The 20874-nt window shown below is 49.0% G+C and overlaps 2 protein-coding genes across 5 annotated transcripts in view; one reads left to right on the forward strand and one right to left on the reverse strand.

The window, feature by feature from the left end:
- The first annotated feature begins 937 nt into the window (after positions 1–937).
- cracr2ab (calcium release activated channel regulator 2Ab) lies at positions 938–14734 on the forward strand. The gene is made up of 18 exons (XM_056579030.1): positions 938–1087; positions 1891–2002; positions 2491–2680; positions 3837–3983; positions 5357–5447; positions 5863–5958; positions 6438–6625; positions 6981–7052; positions 7193–7241; positions 7362–7447; positions 7892–8151; positions 8365–8779; positions 9679–9806; positions 10710–10791; positions 11806–11920; positions 12289–12390; positions 12969–13045; positions 13275–14734. Exons 1-18 carry the CDS (start codon positions 938–940, stop codon positions 13360–13362), a joined length of 2448 nt encoding a protein of 815 aa, XP_056435005.1. The 3' UTR covers positions 13363–14734.
- The window catches only part of prmt8b (protein arginine methyltransferase 8b), a 16443-nt gene continuing 9661 nt past the window's right edge, over positions 14093–20874 (reverse strand). For all 4 annotated transcript variants that reach the window (XM_056578608.1, XM_056578607.1, XM_056578606.1 and 1 more), the window contains exons 8-10: positions 17826–17976; positions 15483–15604; positions 14093–14947 (exon numbers count right to left, since the gene is read on the reverse strand). In XM_056578608.1, the coding sequence (XP_056434583.1) occupies positions 14864–14947; positions 15483–15604; positions 17826–17976 (357 nt within the window). In that variant the 3' untranslated portion in view covers positions 14093–14863. The remainder of the gene's footprint in view (positions 14948–15482; positions 15605–17825; positions 17977–20874) is intronic.

The following is a 20874-nucleotide window of genomic DNA, read 5'->3' on the forward strand; positions in this document are numbered from 1 at the left end:
ATAACAGTGCCTTCATTATACAAAGAAAAACAAGTTAATGAGCTCTTTGTTATTCGATTACGGATAGTTATCATTTGTTATTGGAAACTTTGTTCAGGAGAACACACTCTTTCTACATCTCGTTGTTTCCAGAACCGTAGATTTGGTTATAATTGTCTCCAGGAGTTCAACCCAAAGTCTCCATGGCTACTCCCACTGAAGACAACTTTGTTATTGTATATCAGAAGTAATCCGACATCTGTGTCTGCACATTTGTGTGGGTGCATGTCAGTCATCATGATGCACACCCAGCCACAAATAATAACCCTTTCACCCTAAAGGGACAAATCGACAAGCAGAAAATCCAGAAAACACTGAGACACAACTTATTCAGATTTCTTTAAAACGCTTAACCACATACTGACATGACTGGCATTTCTTGAGGATTTATGGCGTCTTGTGGTTTGTTTTATGCGGTATTAAGATAATCCGCTATGTATACCGGCCCCTACTGCGGGTGGCTTGGTCTGTACTTACAATAATAAGGGTTGTGCTTGGTGTTTGAATGCAGTGTTTCTAAAGAAGTTATGTTATCACATGTAAACACTTGTAGGCCGATCTCCTTGCCAAGACGCTTTGGCAAACCCCTTAAAACGTCTTAACATTGGTTCCCATGGTGACACTGTGTTAATTGTGATAGCTTTTGAGTACAACTGCTGCTTGTTTGTCGTTCACACAGAAACCAAAAATAACAACCGAGGCATTTCCATTCCAAACAAACAACCCATAACAACGATCGCGTGTCATATCTTCCCCCAGCCCTCTCGATTCACCTTCCCGTGTCTCCGTCTCCGTCGCCATGGTGACAACACGAGCCCCGGTGGCACACCGCTGGTCCGATCTGTAAGGAGGACAGTTCTTCACCACCACCCTCATCTTCATCGGGGGGGGGGGGGGGATGGAGGAGGAGGGCCGGGTGAACGGGCTGAGCGCCCCCGGGGGGCGCGGCTCGGAGTGGGGTCGCATCTCCCTGCTGGACAAGAACCAGGAGTTCTTCAGGATCTGTGACGTGGAGGCCAAGGGCTTCATCACACGCACCGACATGAGGGTCAGAAACACACGCCGTCTTTTCATATATTTAAAGTATGGTTTAAGGCGACATGTCTCACGGCATGGTGCGTCTTTAGTTGTCGACGTAATACTTTGGCAGACAGGCCTACTCCTTGATGGGAAATCCTTGTCTGGCCAAGACTATTAAAGGACTCTCAATACAAAGAAACGCCCGATCCCTCCTAGCACAGAGAAGTAGGGCAGAATGACAGATGATTAATGATCGCTTATTATGCCAACATTGTTTGCCTAAACCGCTGTCAGGAAACCACTGCTGTCCTCATCTGGTTTGGTTCTGTTTCCAATATTCAGGCTGTTCCCCTCACCACTTATTATGTAGTGCCTTTGTTAAGAGAAACAAACAACCTCCTACACACACACACACACACACACACACACACACACACACACACACACACACACACACACACACACACACACACACACACACACACACACACACGTACATCGTCAGAAACTGAAGTAGTGGCGCCGATTGATGTAAGGTTAAATGTCTCACTCTTTTTTTAGGCGAGACAGAAATGGCGGTTTCCAATGTGCCGGTGAACATTGAACCATTGAACCACACAATGTTTTCATTAAACACTGTGAACACTGAACACAGTTCATTTATTGAGTGTATGTCTTTGTATACGTGTGTGTGTGTCTGTGTCTTTTTATATATGTGTGTCTGTGTCTTTATAATGTGTGTGTGTGTGTGTGTGTGTGTGTGTGTGTGTGTGTGTGTGTGTGTGTGTGTGTGTGTGTGTGTGTGTGTGTGTGTGTGTGTGTGTGTTTCAGAGGCTCCACCAAGAGCTGCCCCTATCATCAGAAGAGCTGGAGGATGTGTTTGACTCGCTGGACGCCGGCCGTGACGGCTACCTCACACTGGAGGCCTTCTCCTCTGGCTTCAGTACGGCTTTCTGTCGTCGCTCTTTTATTATCTCTGTTCTGATCACATCTCCCATAAATCAGCCCCCCTCTTTAACTACATGTCATGCACTTCATGTATACAATGCAGTTACATTCATAAGAGCTTTATGGGCATGAAAATCCACATTTATATTGCCAAAACTGTTTGCAAATGACGCAGACGAAAACACCACATATCTTTCTGTAATTATCTATGTATTATCAAGCCTGTAATTTATAGCAATTTTGAAATATATATATTAATTGATCGAATTCCTTTTATGGATTTTTACTTTTTTATATTACAATTCTTGACAGTAGGCGATAGAGATTTTATCCTCCTATGACATTCAATTTTTATTATGAACAAAGGATTTACTGTTATTTCTGGGTTTAAATTAATGATGCTGATAATTATGTAAGCGCTGTTTTAGGCAGTCTTTAGTCAACAACGACATACCAATAAGCTCCTCTGTGGTCCCGCCTCAGGCCAGTTCCTGCACGGTCGGAGGCTCTCATTGGGCGACGACCTAGGCCCCTCCCCCGCCCCGGGGCACCGGGTCAAGGAGACGCTGTACCAGAGCCAATGGGACGCCAGGCTGGCGGGCGGTGAGGACGAAGAGGAGCAGCACTTCAGCATGCTGCTGGAGAGCCTGGGGGCCGGCAATGTGTTCGAGGAGTGAGCCGCAACCCTCCCTCGCTGCACCACATTCAGCACATTCAACACGTAGCCACTTCTTTAACGCGGTGATATCATCCGTAAGGTGTGAGTGGGATTAGCCCTTACAAGCCTTTTGAATATCTGCACACCCCTGTGCCTTAGTGACATCCCACTGGGTCCACCCAGATCTACGCTGGACGGATCAGTCTACCAGCCCACCCAGTGGACTGTAGCCAACGTGGCTGATCTATCCATCACACACCTCGGTGGACACGCCCACTTGTGAGGTCACTAAGGCACAGGGAAGGGACGATTTTCAAATGGCTTGTCGTGACTAATCACACTCACACCTGGGGGCATGTTATCACACCTTTACACATACCGGGGCGACATATATCGCGATTCCATAAATATCGCAATTCGGTAAATATCGTGACACGATATTCCACAGGATAGTGTCATGGTGAAGGAATCTGAATACCAGCCAAAAGGCTCTAGGTTTGAACCCCTAGTCCCCGCACTCTACATTAATGTACCCCTGATCTAGATGCCCTAACCCCCACCTGCTCCTTAATGACATGTACTGTGTCTCAAGTCACTGTAGGGCTGCAACTAATGGATATTATCACAGTCGATATATCTGACCATATATTTTTTTCTATCTATCAATGAATCATTTAGGCCGAAACATGTCATTTATAATTGCAAATGCCATCCCTGCCGTTACCAGGTTTCAGTGTGATGCTTAAATGGGATTACTTTATCTGACAGAGCCAGCCCAAAAAAGAAATATATTCCAGTAAGAAAATATTTGATTTGACTGCAGCAGTAAACAGCAAATGTTATGTGTTGTTATTTTTACTTTTCAAAACGATTCACTGATTCTTCGACTAATAAGATTAAGAAGAGGCATCTAACTTTTATTAAATTCAATTGCAAAGGACAAAATTGTAACAACTAATCTCGGCTTTAAAGGCTCAGACTGTCTGCTCCAAGCCAAACACAATTTGTTGTTATTGTTGTTGTGAATAAGTTTCATGTTGGCGAACATGTTGGAATCGGAGTGGCCCCACCTCGGCCAACATTCTGTAGTCTGGTGTGGTTTGGTGTGGGTGTGGGTGGAGGTGGTGAGCCGGCCCCTAACCCTCCCCCCCCTCGGCGTGGGGCTCTGTAGCCCAGGCGAGGTGCGCAGTCTGTGGGCTCAGCTCAGGAAGGACGAGCCCCACCTCCTCTCCAACTTCGAGGAGTTCCTGGCGCGCGTCACGCACCAGATCAAGGACGCCAAGGAGGAGAAGAAGGAGATGGAGAGTGCTCTGCAGAGGTGGGTGGGCCCTGTGTGTGTGTGTGTGTGTGGGTGTATGTGTGTGTGTGTGTGTGTGGGGGTATGGGTGTGGGTGTATGTGTGTGTGGGTGTGGGTGTGGGTGTGGGTGTATGAGAGATGATGCTCACATTTGTGTTGTTAACTTCTAGTTACACGTAGTGTTTCCTTCAATGGAATAAATTGAATGAGTACAGATCTGAAGAAAGAAAGAAAGGATACAGACTAAGGCAGGAAGGATTGAAGGAAGGATAGGATCTTAGTTGTTTACCTCAACAACAGTTCGGGATTCAAATGTCAACATTAGAACAACAACAAAATATCCTGGTATTGTTCTCAACCTATCGATGCTCTACACGAAACATACGGTCTCTCCCCTCTAGTCACAGTAGTCGGTTATGAGTGTGTGTGTGTGTGGCCCTCGGTGTGTGCACGTGTATTATTATGACTAGCCGTGTGCTGGGAGTGTGTACGTGGGCTTTGTCCATAGCTCTCCCCATCGCAGCCCCTCTTTATCCCTTTGGAGTGACCACTAATCCGGAGGCATGTTCCCAAGTCTGGCCTGCCGAGGGGAAAACTACCAATGTTAGGCTGCGGTGTGTGTGTGTGTGTGTGTGTGTGTGTGTGTGTGTGTGTGTGTGTGTGTGTGTGTGTGTGTGTGTGTGTGTGTGTGTGTGTGTGTGTGTGTGTGTGTGTGTGTGTGTGTGTGTTTGGGCATATGTGTGGGTGTATGGATGTGTGTAACTGTGTGTGTTCCTGCACGGGCTGTTTACTTAACTCCATGTCGTCCTTTTTTTCCCATGGTGCACTGCATGGTACTGCTCAGCTAAGCCTGCCACGTCTTCGCTCTTCACTAATTGGTTGTTTTGGTATTCAGCATTGTGAAGGCCCTCTGATATGCCTTTCAATCTGAACGGTATTTGTACACGTGTGTGTGCGTGTGTGTGTGTGTGTGTGTGTGTGTGTGTGTGTGTGTGTGTGTGTGTGTGTGTGTGTGTGTGTGTGTGTGTGTGTGTGTGTGTGTGTGTGTGTGTGTGTGTGTGTGTGTGTGTGTGTGTGAGCTTATTATGGGGCCTGTATTGGCTGTGTGTGTGTGTGTGTGTGTGTGTGTGTGTGTGTGTGTGTGTGTGTGTGTGTGTGTGTGTGTGTGTGTGTGTGTGTGTGTGTGTGTGTGTGTGTGTGTGTGTGTGTGTGTGCGTGCGTGCGTGCGTGCGTGCGTGCGTGTGTGTGAATATTCCCATGAGCTTATGGGTGATAATTGGAATGTCGTTAAACTGCTGCAGACCTGAATGCTGTTCACAGACATTATATCACACGTGTTTTCTTTGCGATGAATGAATGAATGCTGTCCCATGACCGCTGTGCCTCATTACAGGAAGGCAGCCACACATGACAGCGAGATACGCAGCCTGTACGAAGAGATGGAGGCGCAGATCAAGAACGAGAAAGACCGGCTCCATCTGAAGGTACCAGCTGAGTTTAAGCCAGAGAAAGACGTCCTACTGTCCTCCAGAATCATATTCTCTACATGTCCCGTGTTATTGACTTATAAGATCATTGCTGGTTTGAAATTATGAGATGACAATTCCATTGATCCTTGAATTGTTTAAACCGATTATTGCCTTCAGTTATGTTTACTTCAGTTATCTTGGCTGCTCATCAGATAAAGCAAACAAAGTTAAATGAAAGCAAGAGCGGACTTTGGTCTCCTCATTTCTGTGATGGATGATCAAATCTATCATTTTGACCAAGTTACTAATCAGAAAATCGGCCATTTAGTGTTCTTTGACGGTCAACCAAACACACGGACATGACGCATTGCAAAAGCACCTCGTACCCACCAATCAGAGTACTGAGCGCTGACCTTTGACCTCCTGTCAGGACTCTGAGCGGCAGCAGCTGCACAGCCAGGACCTGGAGTACCAGCTGGTCTCCAAGGAGAGGGAGCTGGACCAGCTCTCCTCCAAGCAGCACAGGGTGAGGTTAGACTCCGTCCAGCCTCCTGTTCTGCTATGATCCCTCAGTGCCTCTCTAAATCAACTCCCTTTGCTGCTCCTTAAATGCACCAAACGAAACGGTCGACTAACCTGACTTTGTATAGACTTGAGTTAAGTTTAGTTGTAGTTTATCATCAAGCAGTCCTGAGGTGGACCGCCGTAGTCACACAGTCCACAGCCATTCAGAACAGACCATGATGAGAGTGTGATTCTATCCGATTGAGACCAACATACTCAGTTGGAGAGGCCTGAAAGAAGTTAACGGCGTTGTTATCGAACGTGCGTCAGATGTCGTGCACTGTTAGTTCCGAGGACCTAATGACTTTTGATTGGTCCTTCCACATCAACCACCACCTCCACTGTGGTCACCGTGGTAACGCCCCATCCCCTCCACTGTGGTCCCCGTGGTAACGCCCCCTCCCCCCACTCTGGTCCCCGTGGTAACGCCTCCTCCCCCAGCTGGAGCGGCAGTGCTGCGAGCTGAGCAGTGAGAAGAAGGAGCGCCACGTGGAGAACGTGAAGCTGAAGGTGACCAACGAGGAGCTGGTGAGGGAGCTGGACAGCACCAGCCAGGAGCTGACCCTCGCCCAGGAGCAGCTGGCGCTGCTGCAGCAGCAGGCCTCCCGGCTGCACCAGGAGAAGGAGATGTAGGGGGGCACGCACACGCACACACACACACACACACACACACACACACACACACACACACACACACACACACACACACACACACACACACACACACACACACACAGACCACACACACACACACACACACACACACACTCAGACACTCAGACACTCAGACACTCATGAACACATGCACACAGGTACTTCAAGCACACATGCACACACTCACTCACAAGCACAGGTACACGCAAGCACACACACACACACACACACACACACACACACACACACACACACACACACACACACACACACACACACACACACACACACACAGCAAGTGTTGGTGATGTTTGACGTGTTGTCCTCCAGGGAGATGTACAGGATCACGGAGGGGCTGCAGAGAGAGAAGCAGAGTCTCATGAAACAGCTCGACCTGCTCCGGTGAGATATTAGTGTTCATTCATAATCCTTGAGTGGGTGAGTCAGCAATAAAGGAATGACAGCAAATAGGAAATGAGGCTTTTACAAAAGGCCTTCTCGCCTCGTAACAACCACCTGTTTGTCTTGTTCACACCATCCAGAGAGATGAACAAACATCTGAAGGATGAACGGGACATATGCTGTGGCATGGTAAATGGAGCTCTTCTTCAACGATGTGTAGTTTTCTGTGATACTCCCAGATAAATGATACAGTACATCAACAGTACATGGTACTTACTGAACGGTTTCCTTTCTTTCTTCCTCTTAAAGCCGCGGTCCTCACTGAGGAAGAAGCAGAAGCAGCAGAAGGCTGGCCTGGCTAATCTATTCGATGATCCCAGTCCACAGTCCAACAGGTGAGCACTGCGTTATAAAGATCCTAACGTCACACCTTCCTTTGTATTCATCCTAAACATAAACATTTATTTTTATATCCCCTGAAATGACACGTTACATTGTATTCATCATAACATTTCACATTAATCTGCGTGTCCTGGCTCTATAATGTTGAGAGATGGGGTTAGGAAATATAGAAAAAACACCTTATCCACCAACATGGATTAAAAGGAGGAAAACAGAGGATTTCTGATCAGATTTTTGGACTCTAAATCTTCCAAATGCTTAAAAGACATCGAAATTATATTATGTTAAATTGTAGGAACAAAATGTGGAAGACATGTTTATGGTCAACTCGATTGACTCGATCAAAAAAACCCTCGTAATCCCAGGACCTCGGACCGGATGTGTACCCTGATGTGAACGGGGCGCTGTCCCTCTGCTCTCCTCCCCTCTCCCTGAAGCTCCCTGATGGTGGACGGGTCCTACCAGTCTCTGGAGGCCCTGCCCTTGCACCACCTTCATATCGTGTTTGTCGCTTCCTCTTCCTGCAGCGAGGACGACTCCCCCGGCCCCGCCCCCTACCGCGCCCCCTCCCTCTTCTCCGCCCCCAACGCTAGCGCTAACCCCTACGCTAGGCCTAGCATTAGCCCCCGGGGCGACGCCCCCGCCTGCCCCCAGCAGAGACCCCCCGCCAAGAAGAGCCCCGCCCACCTCGCCAACGGCCACGGCGACGCCCCGACCTCCTCCTCCTCCTCCTCCTCCTCCTCTTCGTCGCTGGCGAGGGCGCGCTCCGGGAAGGTCGCCAAGGCGGTCACCAAGGTCAAGCGTCAGCCGGGCCGTACGGGCGCGGCCAAGAGGGGGCCGCAGCGAGAGAGGGAGAGGGGGAGGGTGGGGGGGAGGAGGACGAAGGAGGAGGAGGAGGAGGAGGAGGAGGAGGAGCGGCTGGACGGGCCGCTGGACGGGTGGCCCCTGCGCCGCGTGATCTCCATCGAGGAGGACCACCTGCCCCACCTGCTCCTTGGGGGGCCCCAGCCCCTCCTGCACCAGCTCAGTGAGGAGGAGGAGGAGGAGGAGGAGGAGGATGAAGACGATCTGGAGGAGGTGGGGGAGGAGGCAGCGCAGAGCGACCTGGAGGCCAGCGGCGTCGACCTGACCAGCAAGTCCATGGCCACGCCCCCCTCCAGCTCCGCCCAGCAGGCTGTGGGCGTGGCTGTGGGCGTGGCTGTGGGCGTGGCTCCGGTGGCGGCGCCGGTCGTCACCAGGTCCCGCTTCTCCAGGATGACCATGGCCCCCCGGGGTCAGCCCGTCGGCAAGGAGACCCAGCACGTACGTCCCTGGAGAGAGAGCCTGTGTGTGTGTGTGTGTGTGTGTGTGTGTGTGTGTGTGTGTGTGTGTGTGTGTGTGTGTGTGTGTGTGTGTGTGTGTGTGTGTGTGTGTGTGTGTGTGTGTGTGTGTGTGTGTGTGTGTGTGTCTTGAGTGTGTGTGTGTGTGTGTGTGTGTGTGTGTGTGTATGTGTCTCTGTGTCTGTGTGTGTGTGTGTGTGTGTGTGTGTGTGTGTGTGTGTGTGTGTGTGTGTGTGTGTGTGTGTGTGTGTGTGTGTCACATCCATGTTAACGTTCACATTCAGCGGGCGGCAGTAGCTCAGGAGGTAGAGCGGGGTGGTCGCTAGTTCGATCCCCGGCTCCTCCTAGCTGGGTGTTTGAGGTGTCCCTGAGCGAGCCTCCCCACCCTGACTGCTCCTGATCAGCCGGCTGTCGCCCTGCGGGGCTGACTCCGCCGTCGGGGTGTGAATGTGTGAATGTGAGGCAGTGTTGTAAAGCGCTTTGGGGGCCACTGGTTAGAAAGGCGCTGTATAAATGCAGTCCATTTACATTCACATTCACATCATTTTTTACATTTTTCTTGACGTTCATGTTTTTGTTCACGTTCATGTTTTCACTGTTTTTTATTGTTTTCACCTCATGTGTTAATTTTTTTTGAGTTCATTACCATTCATATTTAATGTTACATTAACGTTTATGTTCTCGTTTCTGTTCCCGTCCATGTCTCCTGTCCCCTTCGTCCCCTGTCCCCTTCGTCCCCTGTCCCCTTCGTCCCCGTCTCCTGTCCCCTTCGTCCACGTCCTTGTCCCCTGCGTCCCCGTCCATGTCCCCTCTCCCCTTCGTCTCCTGTCCCCTTCGTCCCCGTCTCCTGTCCCCTTCGTCCCCGTCCCCCGTCCCCTGCGTCCCGGGGTCAGCCGGTGAGGGAGGGGTCCTGTGTCGGTCCCTGAGCGTCTGTTCAAGGTGGTGCTGGTGGGGAACTCCAGCGTGGGAAAGACCTCCCTGCTGCGCTCCTTCTGCGAGGGCCGCTTCAGCCCCGCCACCTCCGCCACCGTGGGTGAGCACCGCGATCTGTGTGTGTGTGTGTGTGTGTGTGTGTGTGTGTGTGTGTGTGTGTGTGTGTGTGTGTGTGTGTGTGTGTGTGTGTGTGTGTGTGTGTGTGTGTGTGTGTGTGTGTGTGTGTGTGTGTCTTTGTGTGTGTGCGTTTAAAAAGTCGTCTGATTTTTTGAGAGACATAGAGCAAGAGTGTGTGTGTGTGTATGCACATGTGATTGTGTGTGTCTGCGTGTCTGTGTGCATGTGAGTGTGTGTGTTACTGTGTACATGCGTACCCTACACCAGGTACATGTCCACTAACACACACATGCCTCCTACATACACCAACACTGGTGTTAGCGTATGTCGTGGTTTAGCATCACATGAGGAGGCTTACAGAGTCACACTGGCTGTTCCAGAGGCCTGGCACACACTGTACGGCAGCTTAAGTCACGTCGGATAGGTCTCCCTGCTTTCATCTCCCTCCGCCCCCCCCAGCCCTCCTTTAAGCTGTGTCATGTCCAATTGGTTGTCATGCCTTTGGGTGCCTTTGGGTGAGGTAATACAGGTGCAACTATGCCCCCTTTGGTGAATTACAGTAATCATTTTGAAGAAATATTATATTATATTATTATTAATATTATAATATCATGTTTACAATTTGTATTTTAATAAGAAAATGTACACAATCCATAGGAATCTCTAAAATATTAGAACATTAAAAATTGCTTTGGTAGCTGAGCTCCCACAGCTATCATCTCCCTTTTAATTAAAGAAATGGATTAAAAAAGCACATTACGTCCTCTGGACCACTGACACAAACCTGAGTTCTTATGTGTTGATGAGCTGCGTTGTGTGTTGATGAGTTGTGTTGTGCGTAACTGATCTGTGCTGTGTGTTGATGAGCTGTGTTGTGTGTTGTCAGGTATCGACTACAGCGTGAAGACGCTCACCCTGGACAACACCCAGGTGGCCATGCAGCTGTGGGACACAGCTGGACAGGAGAGGTAGGAGAGCACAGAGCAGGACAGGAGAGGTAGGAGATCACAGAGCACAGAGCAGGACAGGAGAGGTAGGAGATCACAGAGCACAGAGCAGGACAGGAGAGGTAGGAGATCACAGAGCACAGAGCAGGACAGGAGAGGTAGGAGAGCACAGAGCAGGACAGGAGAGGTAGGAGATCACAGAGCAGGACAGGAGAGGTAGGAGATCACAGAGCAGGACAGGAGAGGTAGGAGATCACAGAGCACAGAGCAGGACAGGAGAGGTAGGAGATCACAGATCACAGAGCAGGACAGGAGAGGTAGGAGAGCACAGATCACAGAGCAGGACAAGAGAGGTAGGAGATCACAGAGCAGGACAAGAGAGGTAGGAGATCACAGAGCAGGACAAGAGAGGTAGGAGATCACAGATCACAGAGCAGGACAGGAGAGGTAGGAGATCACAGATCACAGAGCAGGACAGGAGAGGTAGGAGATCACAGATCACAGAGCAGGACAGGAGTGGTAGGAGAACACAGAGCAGGACAGGAGTGGTAGGAGAACACAGAGCAGGACAGGTGAGGTAGGAGAACACAGAGCAGGACAGGAGAGGTAGGGGAGCACAGAACAGGACAGGAGAGGTAGGAGATCACAAAGCTGCCATTTCATTCATGGTTTGATCATAGTTTTGGTCATTCAAACGGGGAGTTATACTTTGATTAATCAATCGATAACATAGGAGAATTTCTACATGAATCCACACACACATAGATGCGGACACACACACACACTCACTCACTCACTCACTCACTCACTCACTCACTCACTCACTCACTCACTCACTCACTCACTCACTCACTCACTCAAACACACTCACACTTTCAGTTCCTTGCAAAGTGCTATATGCTATCTGTTGGTAACGTGTTGCTGCAGGTACCTCAGTTATGTGTGTGTGTTAGTGTATGTGTTTGTGCGTGTGTGTATGTGTATGTGTCAGTGTGTGTGTGTGTGTTGTTAACGTGTTGCCCGTGGCCGCTGCAGGTACCGCAGCATCACCAAGCAGTTCTTCCGGAAGGCGGACGGCGTTGTGGTCATGTACGACGTCACGGTGGAGGACAGCTTCAAGGCCGTCAAGCCCTGGCTGGACAACGTCCAGGTGAGGCTCCTCCCCTTCTGCTCAGACTCCTCCCCCTCTGGTCAGACTCCTCCCCCACTGGTATGACAGGAAGCTGTATTGGGTCAGACTCCTCCCCCTCTGGTCAGACTCCTCCCCCTCTGATCAGACTCCTCCCCCTCTGGTCAGACTCCTCCCCCTCTGGTCAGACTCCTCCCCCTCTGGTCAGACTCCTCCCCCTCTGATATGAAGCACAAGGAGGTTGTCTTGGTTATGGGGGCTGGACCGCCCAGGTGCACTGTTCGATCCCCTCCATCAGTCCTACCCAGATGAACCGCCCCTATTTGGAAGGCATTGATTCATTTTGTGGGAGGCTCATTTTAATCTTTTTTCTTTTTTTTTGGTACCAGGAAGCTGCAGGCGAAGGCATCCCCATCCTGTTGCTAGGCAACAAAATGGACAAAGATGAGGAGCGACAGGTCTCCTACAAAGAGGCCTTCCTATTGGCTGAGGTGGGTGAGGTTCACATTGGGCACATTTAGACACAGATCCGCTCGTAAATGTCACACGGTAGACGTTTCTTTTATCCGAAGCGCTTTTTAATCCCAAGAGTACAGACAAGACCCTGACACTCGACACACTGATGGTGACAGTGTCAGTGGCGCCTGGGGGTATTAGCACGCACGGCTCCACCGGAAGGCACACGTGTTCAGAGCCTCTGCTCTTATCCTTATCATGCTGTTTTGTGTGAACATTAAAACTACAACTTTATACGTTTATTTCACCTGTACACCTATTCATTATATTGTCTCTTATCCCATGTCATTGATTTTATTTCAACATTTAAATGACAACTTTTCTTTAATAACATTATTTCACCTGTATCTCTTCTCTTATCACCTATCGTTCTATTTAAAGTGACGATTTAAACCGCTTACATATTTTGCAATGCCGTGATTTCACTCAATTCACTCAAGACATGAATGTAAACTGTGAACCATCCCTGGGACCACCAGCATCTGTCTGTACATATGAAGGCACGTTACTAACGGTCTCCCTGTTAACGTGTGTGTTTGTGTGTCCCGTGCAGGTTGCCCAGATCATGTTCTACGAGGTCAGCGCCTACACAGGGAACCAGGTGGCCGAGTCCCTCACCCACCTGGCCAGGTGATGCTCCATTACACATAAGAACCGAACCGCATGAACGCTCACAGAGGAAAAGGGTTTCAATTCAGAACCAAAGGATTACTCCCTCCTGTTTATTCTCGCCCACATTAATTCTGATATGATAACCTGCCACTAAGCACTGACTCACTGTGTGTGTGTGTGTGTGTGTGTGTGTGTGTGTGTGTGTGCGTGTGTGCGTGTGCGTGTGTGTGTGTGTTTGCGTCTCCAGAGTTCTAAAGGAGCAGGAGGACAGGGTGAGAGACACCACCATCATCCTCACCGCCCAGCCCGTGAAGAAGAAAGCCTGCTGCAAGTAGAACGCAGGGGACGGACACACGTGGCGGAACGTTGGTAGAACCCGGGGAGAACGGACACACGTGGTGGAACGTTGGTAGAACCCGGGGAGAACGGACACACGGGGTGGAACGTTGGTAGAACCCGGGGAGAACGGACACACGGGGTGGAACGTTGGTAGAACCCGGGGAGAACGGACACACGGGGTGGAACGTTGGTAGAACCCGGGGAGAACGGACACACGGGGTGGAACGTTGGTAGAACCCGGGGAGAACGGACACACGGGGTGGAACGTTGGTAGAGCCCGATTACACCTCACACTCGTCCGATGCGTTTGCTGGACATGGATGGATGATGTGTGAAGGCTGTGGGCTTCATATCAATGGACTTTGGGTTGGACTTTATATTCTATTTTATTTGAGCACTCATTGTGGACTTAGCTCTGCGTTGTTTAAACTGAAGATGAAGACAGATAAGCAGAAATTGCGTTGCAATTAACGAACGAATGAATGAAATATGAGTATTTTACGTATTAGAGGAAAGGACCTGAAGACCAAGAGATTGCGTTGATATTTACTCTAAGCGCTGGTCTGATGAACATGGGCCTTTATTCACCTTGTAGCTCTTGGCCCCATCTTGGTTCTAAGCGTTTAGAAGAACCAAGAGGGCCGCGAGGTGAACAAGATCTATTCGGAGAATCACCGTGAACAGATATATTTAAGATGACTGATCCATTGATGGGGATTGGTGATGTTTATTTTTTTTATTTTGTGCAATCAACCTAAGATAAGAATAATCAAAAACCAATATGACCACCGGAATTTATTGAAATTTTGTTTTTGAATTAAAATCACAGGTTAGAAAAAACAACTATTAAATTCTTTGTAACAATTGGTTGGAACAGTTCTTTTCATGGCCCTTTTTTCATTTTCACGTTCATGTTTCAAAATAACGTAAGACATATTGCATTTTTTTTCTTCTTCTGAGGCTTATAGTTATTGCACTGAGTAAATTATGAATGATCTTAAATTCAATTGTTCAAATTCATTGTTTTTAAAATCAATGGGGCTCATATAATTACACATGCAGATAAAAAACTCAACTACTATAGACCTATACATATACAATGAAAATGTAATTCCTAACGGAATAATAAGGAATTAGGTTTAAATTATAACTTGTTTCACGTCAGACCGAGAAATGCACAACATTTGACACATCATAAATATCGATCTTCTCACTGATGTACTCAAATAACTACAAAAACATGAAATAAAAATAAAAAGTACTGTCAAGAAATCAAGTTTAGGATAGTAGTACATTCAATGAAATGCCCAAGGCAATCAGGTTGGTGTCGATGGCAACTATTGCTCAAAGTAAATGGCTCCCTCTGACGGCCGGACAACAGCCAATCAGATGTCTTCAGTGTCGGCAGCCAACAGGAATGGTTGTAGTGCCTGTAGATCCTCCTCTGTTGTCCGGAGGGGTTTGGGTTTACGCTGTAGCCTAGCGTCGGGTCGGTCCCTAGCGCATTTTGTAATCATGAGAAATAGCTGCCTCACATAGCTGTCCTTTAAAGTCTAGCTCCAGGGTGAACTCCAGGTCCCGCTGGAAATGAAAGAAGACCAGAGTAAAGAGGAAGTGGTGCTAGCATAACAGACGTAGTGACCTGAGGTCGGCTCTCAAGGAGACCAGAGTAAAGATGAAGCGATGCTAGCATAACAGACATAGTGACCTGAGGTCGGCTCTGAAGAAGACCAGAGTAAAGATGAAGTGGTGCTAGCATAACAGACATAGTGACCTGAGGTCGGCTCTCAAGGAGACCAGAGTAAAGAGGAAGTGGTGCTAGCATAACAGACATAGTGACCTGAGGTCTCAAGAAGACCAGAGTAAAGAGGAAGTGGTGCTAGCATAACAGACATAGTGACCTGAGGTCGGCTCTCAAGAAGACCAGAGTAAAGAGGAAGTGGTGCTAGCATAACAGACATAGTGACCTGAGGTCGGCTCTCAAGAAGACCAGAGTAAAGAGGAAGCGATGCTAGCATAACAGACATAGTGACCTGAGGTCGGCTCTCAAGAAGACCAGAGTAAAGAGGAAGTGGTGCTAGCATAACAGACATAGTGACCAGAGGTCGGCTCTCACCTTGTTCTTCTCGTTGGGCCGGATGGCGATGCTGCCAAACATCTCCTCCCCCTTCCTGGCGGTCAGATAGTCCTCCAGGTAGAACACGGTCTGCTTCCAGTGGGTGCTGGGGGAGTCCGGAGCTGAGGGGGGGGGGGGGGGGGGGGGACAGGGGAGGGAGGGGAGAGACAGAGGAAGGGAGGTGGGAGAAAGAGGGAGGGACAGAGGGGAGAGATAGAGGCAGGAAGGGAGGGGGAGAGACAGAGGAAGGGAGGGGGAGAGACAGAGGGAGGGACAGAGGGGAGAGATAGAGGCAGGAAAGGAGGGGGAGAGACAGAGGGGGAGAGACAGAGGGGGAGAGACAGAGGGGGAGAGACAGAGGGGGAGGGAGAGAGAGGCAGGGAGGGAGAGGTTTATAGAGAGGGAGGGAGGGAGTGAAGGGAAGGAGGGAGGGAGGTTGGGAGAGAAGGAAGGGAAGGGCAAAGGGTAGGATAGAAGCAAGCGAGAAAGGAGGCAAGGAGGGATGGTGGGAGAGAAGGTAACAAGGAAGAAGGAGGGAAGGAAGGTAACAAGGAAGCAGGAAGGGAGAGCGGCAAGGATGGAAGGAAGAATGCATAAGGAAAGAGATAGTGAGTAAGGGAAGAGGAACAAACACAAAGACGAGAATTGTAGGATTAGACAGAGATAGTTACCAACGCAGTAACAACAGGACAGGCAGATAAGAAATGGAAATAAGGAGAGCGAAGGAAAGGGTTAAAGGAACCAGGGGGTTCATCAGGGTGAGCGCTGCAGAGAGATAATAAAGATAAGTGTCAGAAACACCCAAAGGTGTCGCGGGGTGTCTGACACATCGATGTGTGAGGAACGAGAGAGATCAGATCAGCATGGGTTCACCTGCAGCCCCTCAGCGCAAAGAAGTGGAACTCTGTAGTTCTTAACCTTATGAGGATGGTTAAATGCCTTCAGGCTTGTTGACATGAAGACTTAAGTACTATAGTGACAGAGTGTGTGTGTGTGTGTGTGTGTGTGTGTGTGTGTGTGTGTGTGTGTGTGTGTGTGTGTGTGTGTGTGTGTGTGTGTGTGTGTGTGTGTCCGCGTGTGTGTGTGTGTTTTCATGTATAAGAAGAAGCCTTGGGTCTAACAGACACTCCATATCAGCAACCACAGAATGTTCTCCTTGACATTGCATTACATAAGCAGCAGGCTTTGTACTGTGGTGTCTCCCTGTCACTGGATAAGCGGCGATGCTCTGCTGAAGTACCCCAACAGAAGTGACACATTGGCTCTATGAAAATAAGACGAATCATAACAAATTATCCCGGAAATATGACTATGATTTTAAGCAGGACTATTTAATAATTGCAATTTTCCAAAGACCATATAGTTTGAGCTCTCCTGCCACGAATGTCAACGATGTAAAATATGGACCTGTTATCTTTTGGGAAACCAGTAAGACAATGAATAACATTACTGTTTTCAGAAACATCACAGTGTTACGTTGCTATTGTTCACACTCGTGGCAGACGTAGGGAACATGTACGTTCATGCTCTTTTGGCAGCACTGGTATACGGTAGACATTTTTACTAATCAAATTTAAACTGCTGTTTTCGGTAAGCCAGGGGAGATGTTTACGACTCTTCGATCACGCAGACCGGTAGTATCCTTTAACGTGGTGTAGCTCTGGCTGGGGCTGCTCGATTATGGAAAAAATCATAATCAGGATTATTTTGGTGAATATTGAATTCACGATTATTCAAACGTTTATTTTTGAGTTTGAAAACATGATGTAATTATTCAGCATGTCTTTCCCAAAAACACTTAGTTACTGAGAACGTTGAAATTTCGCCTTAGAAAAAATACAAAAAATTGTGAAAAATAAAATGTTCAAAGCTAAGATAATGTACAGATATCTAACCAGCTGTTCTGCCCTAGCTCTGGCTGTGTGGGGCTGGGTTTGAATGTTAGTGTTACAGAATCCTTTAGCCTTGTGTAGCTCTGGCTAGGGGGGGTGGTGGTTGAATGTGACAGTGTTACAGAATCCTTTAGCCTTGTGTAGCTCTGGCTGTTTGGGGGGGGTGGTGGTCGAATGTGACAGTGTTACAGTATCCTTTAGCCTTGTGTAGCTCTGGCTGTTTGGGGGGGGTGGTGGTCGAATGTGACAGTGTTACAGTATCCTTTAGCCTTGTGTAGCTCTGGCTGTTTGGGGGGGGTGGTGGTCGAATGGGACAGTGTTACAGTATCCTTTAGCCTTGTGTAGCTCTGGCTGTTTGGGGGGGGTGGTGGTCGAATGGGACAGTGTTACAGTATCCTTTAGCCTTGTGTAGCTCTGGCTGTGTGGGGGGGGTGGGGGTCGAATGTGTTACCGGTGGAGAAGCCGGTCTTCTTGTGACACTTGGTGAACTCGATGTTGAAGTAGGTGACCAGCGCGTGGACGTAGTCGTTCCTCTGGATCTGCAGGCAGAAGGCGGAGGTGAAGGCCAGGTCCTCAGGCTTCACCGTGTAGATGTCCACCTCCTGGGGGGGGCACAGTGGAGGGAGGGGGGGAGGAGGTTTAAACAGCGCATTCTACTCAGATCAGTTCAAAAAGCTCTATCGGTGTTAAGATTACCGAAGCAATTTAACTAATTACTTTTTATGTCCAATGAAAATGTAAATATTAAGTTCCAATACAGAAGAGGAAATGTGTTGATGGTTAAGATAAGAGTGAAATAATGACTAACTGTGACACAGAAGGACAGGGTTGGACTAGTCTTTATAGACTATAAAGACGATAAAGACTAGTCCAAGTATAATCTTACATCTATGGACATATTCTGATCATGTAACGATAGCAACAGTCCAGTGTGTGTGTGTGTGCGTCTGTGTGTATACGTGTGTGTGGGTCTATGTGTGTTTTTTTGACTGTATGTGTGTGTGTTAGTGAATCATGGCAAGCAAGCCGATCTTTCTCGCAGTACACATGCCACGTGGGCGTATCCCCCCCTAACCCCCACCCTCTCTCAACCTCCAATATACGGTGTGTGTGTTTGTGTGTTTGTTCTCATCTCAATGTGTGTGTGTGCACATTTTCCACGCCCACTCATCTCTGCATCGAGCCTCTCTCCCTCCAACATGTGTGTCTGTCCGTCAGCGCGAGGGGAGCTGAATCAACACACCGGTTGAATCCATGACATCACGAACAACGAGCGCCGGCGAGCGATTGGCTCGTAGTAACGGAGTCAGAACCAAAGCCAGTGCCACCTTCCACAGAACGCTCCGTAAATATGGCCGGCACCACGTCCCTTCTGCTCCACAAGGGAACGGGAATTCAGTTGGGAACTTTGGACTCTGACAGTTTCTGTCCGTTAATCTGCTGTCCAACCAGAGGTGGAGACATTGGTCTGTCCTTCACAGATCAAACCAAGGGAACTTCATGACACCGTTTAGAAGGGGCGAGAGGGGAGGAAACGTGTTGCGATTGGCAGCTGTGTGTGTGTGTGTGTGTGTGTGTGTGTGTGTGTGTGTGTGTGTGTGTGTGTGTGTGTGTGTGTGTGTGTGTGTGTGTGTGTGTGTGTGTGTGTGTGTGTGTGTGTGTGTGTTTGTGTGTGAGTAGGTGAAACTAGAATTTGTATTAAGTACAGCCTTTCTGGACCTCCCCACATTCAAACTGTGTCTTGTGTCAGGAGCACCCACAGGGATGGTTCAGATTCGATGTCAACTGTTTCTTCTTCTTCTTCTTCTTCTTCTTCTTCTTCTTCTTCTTCTTCTTCTTCTTCTTCTTCTTCTTCTTCTTCTTCTTCTTCTTCTTCTTCTTCTTCTCAAACTCTGCTTGTTTTGACAAGCACGCTCACAACAGCCTTCTACCATTTTAAACCTCAAACAACTGAGAGAGGATGAGGGGATTCAACCCACTGAACCCACTGGTTACTTACAAGAAAAGAACAGTACCTGAGCTCCACACCATGTTTCTTATTATGGGGCCAGACTAGTGTGGTTTAACTCCAGGCCCAGTGGTGCTGTGTCGGCACAGCAAGATCTGCACAGCAAGACATCTGTATCCTATTTACTGACTGAGCAGTAAGCCTGCTTTTTTAAGTCAAGTTCACGATGTTTTCCTGAAAGCTCCTATCGTAAAGACAGTCACTCAAGAATGCGTTGGATGGTAGTAGTACATCTGGCGCCATCAGGTGGCTTCTGTATGGTACTGCATGCATCATTTCTAAAGGGCATACTGTGTAAGAGCAGTTTTTCTGAGCTCTTGTTAGGCCAGGGTCCAGGAGAGCCTGACCCTCTGCCTCTGGGCCCTCTAAGACCTACAGAAGTAAGCAGGAGTACACACAGAACTCTAATGGCTGAGTTTAAACCCAGGGGTCGACAAACACTGCATTAGTAGCTGGATGAATACATGATGGACGAATGCATTAGGGGATGGATGGGTTATGGATAGGTGGATGGATGAACTTATAGGTGGATCATAGGGCTGTATGGATGGTTGAGTGAGAGGGTGGATGGATGGGGATTGATGATGAATGCATTAGCAGAGGCATCAGATGGGTGGATGGATAATTGTCTTGCAAAGTGCAGGAAAGGCAGCGGCCCCAGTGGACAGCCCATGGGCGCCATGACCTCCTGAACCCAGACTATTATCAGGTCCTCAGACCGAATGGACCCCAGGCCCTCAGCACCCACTGGACAGCCCATGGGCGCCATGACCTCCTGAACCCAGACTATTATCAGGTCCTCAGACCGAATGGACCCCAGGCCCTCAGCACCCACTGGACAGCCCATGGGCGCCATGACCTCCTGAACCCAGACTATTATCAGGTCCTCAGACCCAATGGACCCCAGGCCCTCAGCGCCCACTCTGGTGTGACATTTACCAATGGGAGTGAGCGTGGGAGTGGAATAGAGAGGGGGGGGGGGGGGGTAGAGTGAGAGAGAGAGAGAGAAGGAGAGGGGAGAGAGAGAGAGAGAGAGGGGGGGGGGGGGTAGAGAGAGAGAGAGAAAGAAGGAGAGGGGAGAGAGAGAGAGAGAGAGAGGGGGGGGGAGAGGGGAGAGAGAGAGGGGGGGGGGGGGGGTAGAGAGAGAGAGAGAAGGAGAGGGGAGAGAGAGAGACAGGGGGGGGGGTAGAGAGACAGGGAGAGAGTGGGAGTTGGAAAGAGAGACAGAGAGAGAGAGGAGAGAGAGAGAGAGAGAGAGAGAGAGAGAGAGAGAGAGAGAGAGAGAGAGAGAGAGAGAGAGAGAGAGAGAGAGAGAGAAAAAGAGAGAGAGAGAGAGAAAAAGAGAGAGAGAGAGAGAAAAAAGGGGTAAAAGCCGCCCAGGTCTTGCACAAAATGTATATTTTGTGTGTTAGACACACATACAAGCACATACAGAGTCCGGAGAGAGAGAGGAGAGAGGAGTGGGGAGGGTGAACGAAGCATGAGTCAAAGA

The sequence above is a fragment of the Gadus chalcogrammus genome, chromosome 19 (assembly GCF_026213295.1).
Source record: "Gadus chalcogrammus isolate NIFS_2021 chromosome 19, NIFS_Gcha_1.0, whole genome shotgun sequence".
NCBI classification, from domain to species: Eukaryota; Metazoa; Chordata; class Actinopteri; order Gadiformes; family Gadidae; genus Gadus; species Gadus chalcogrammus.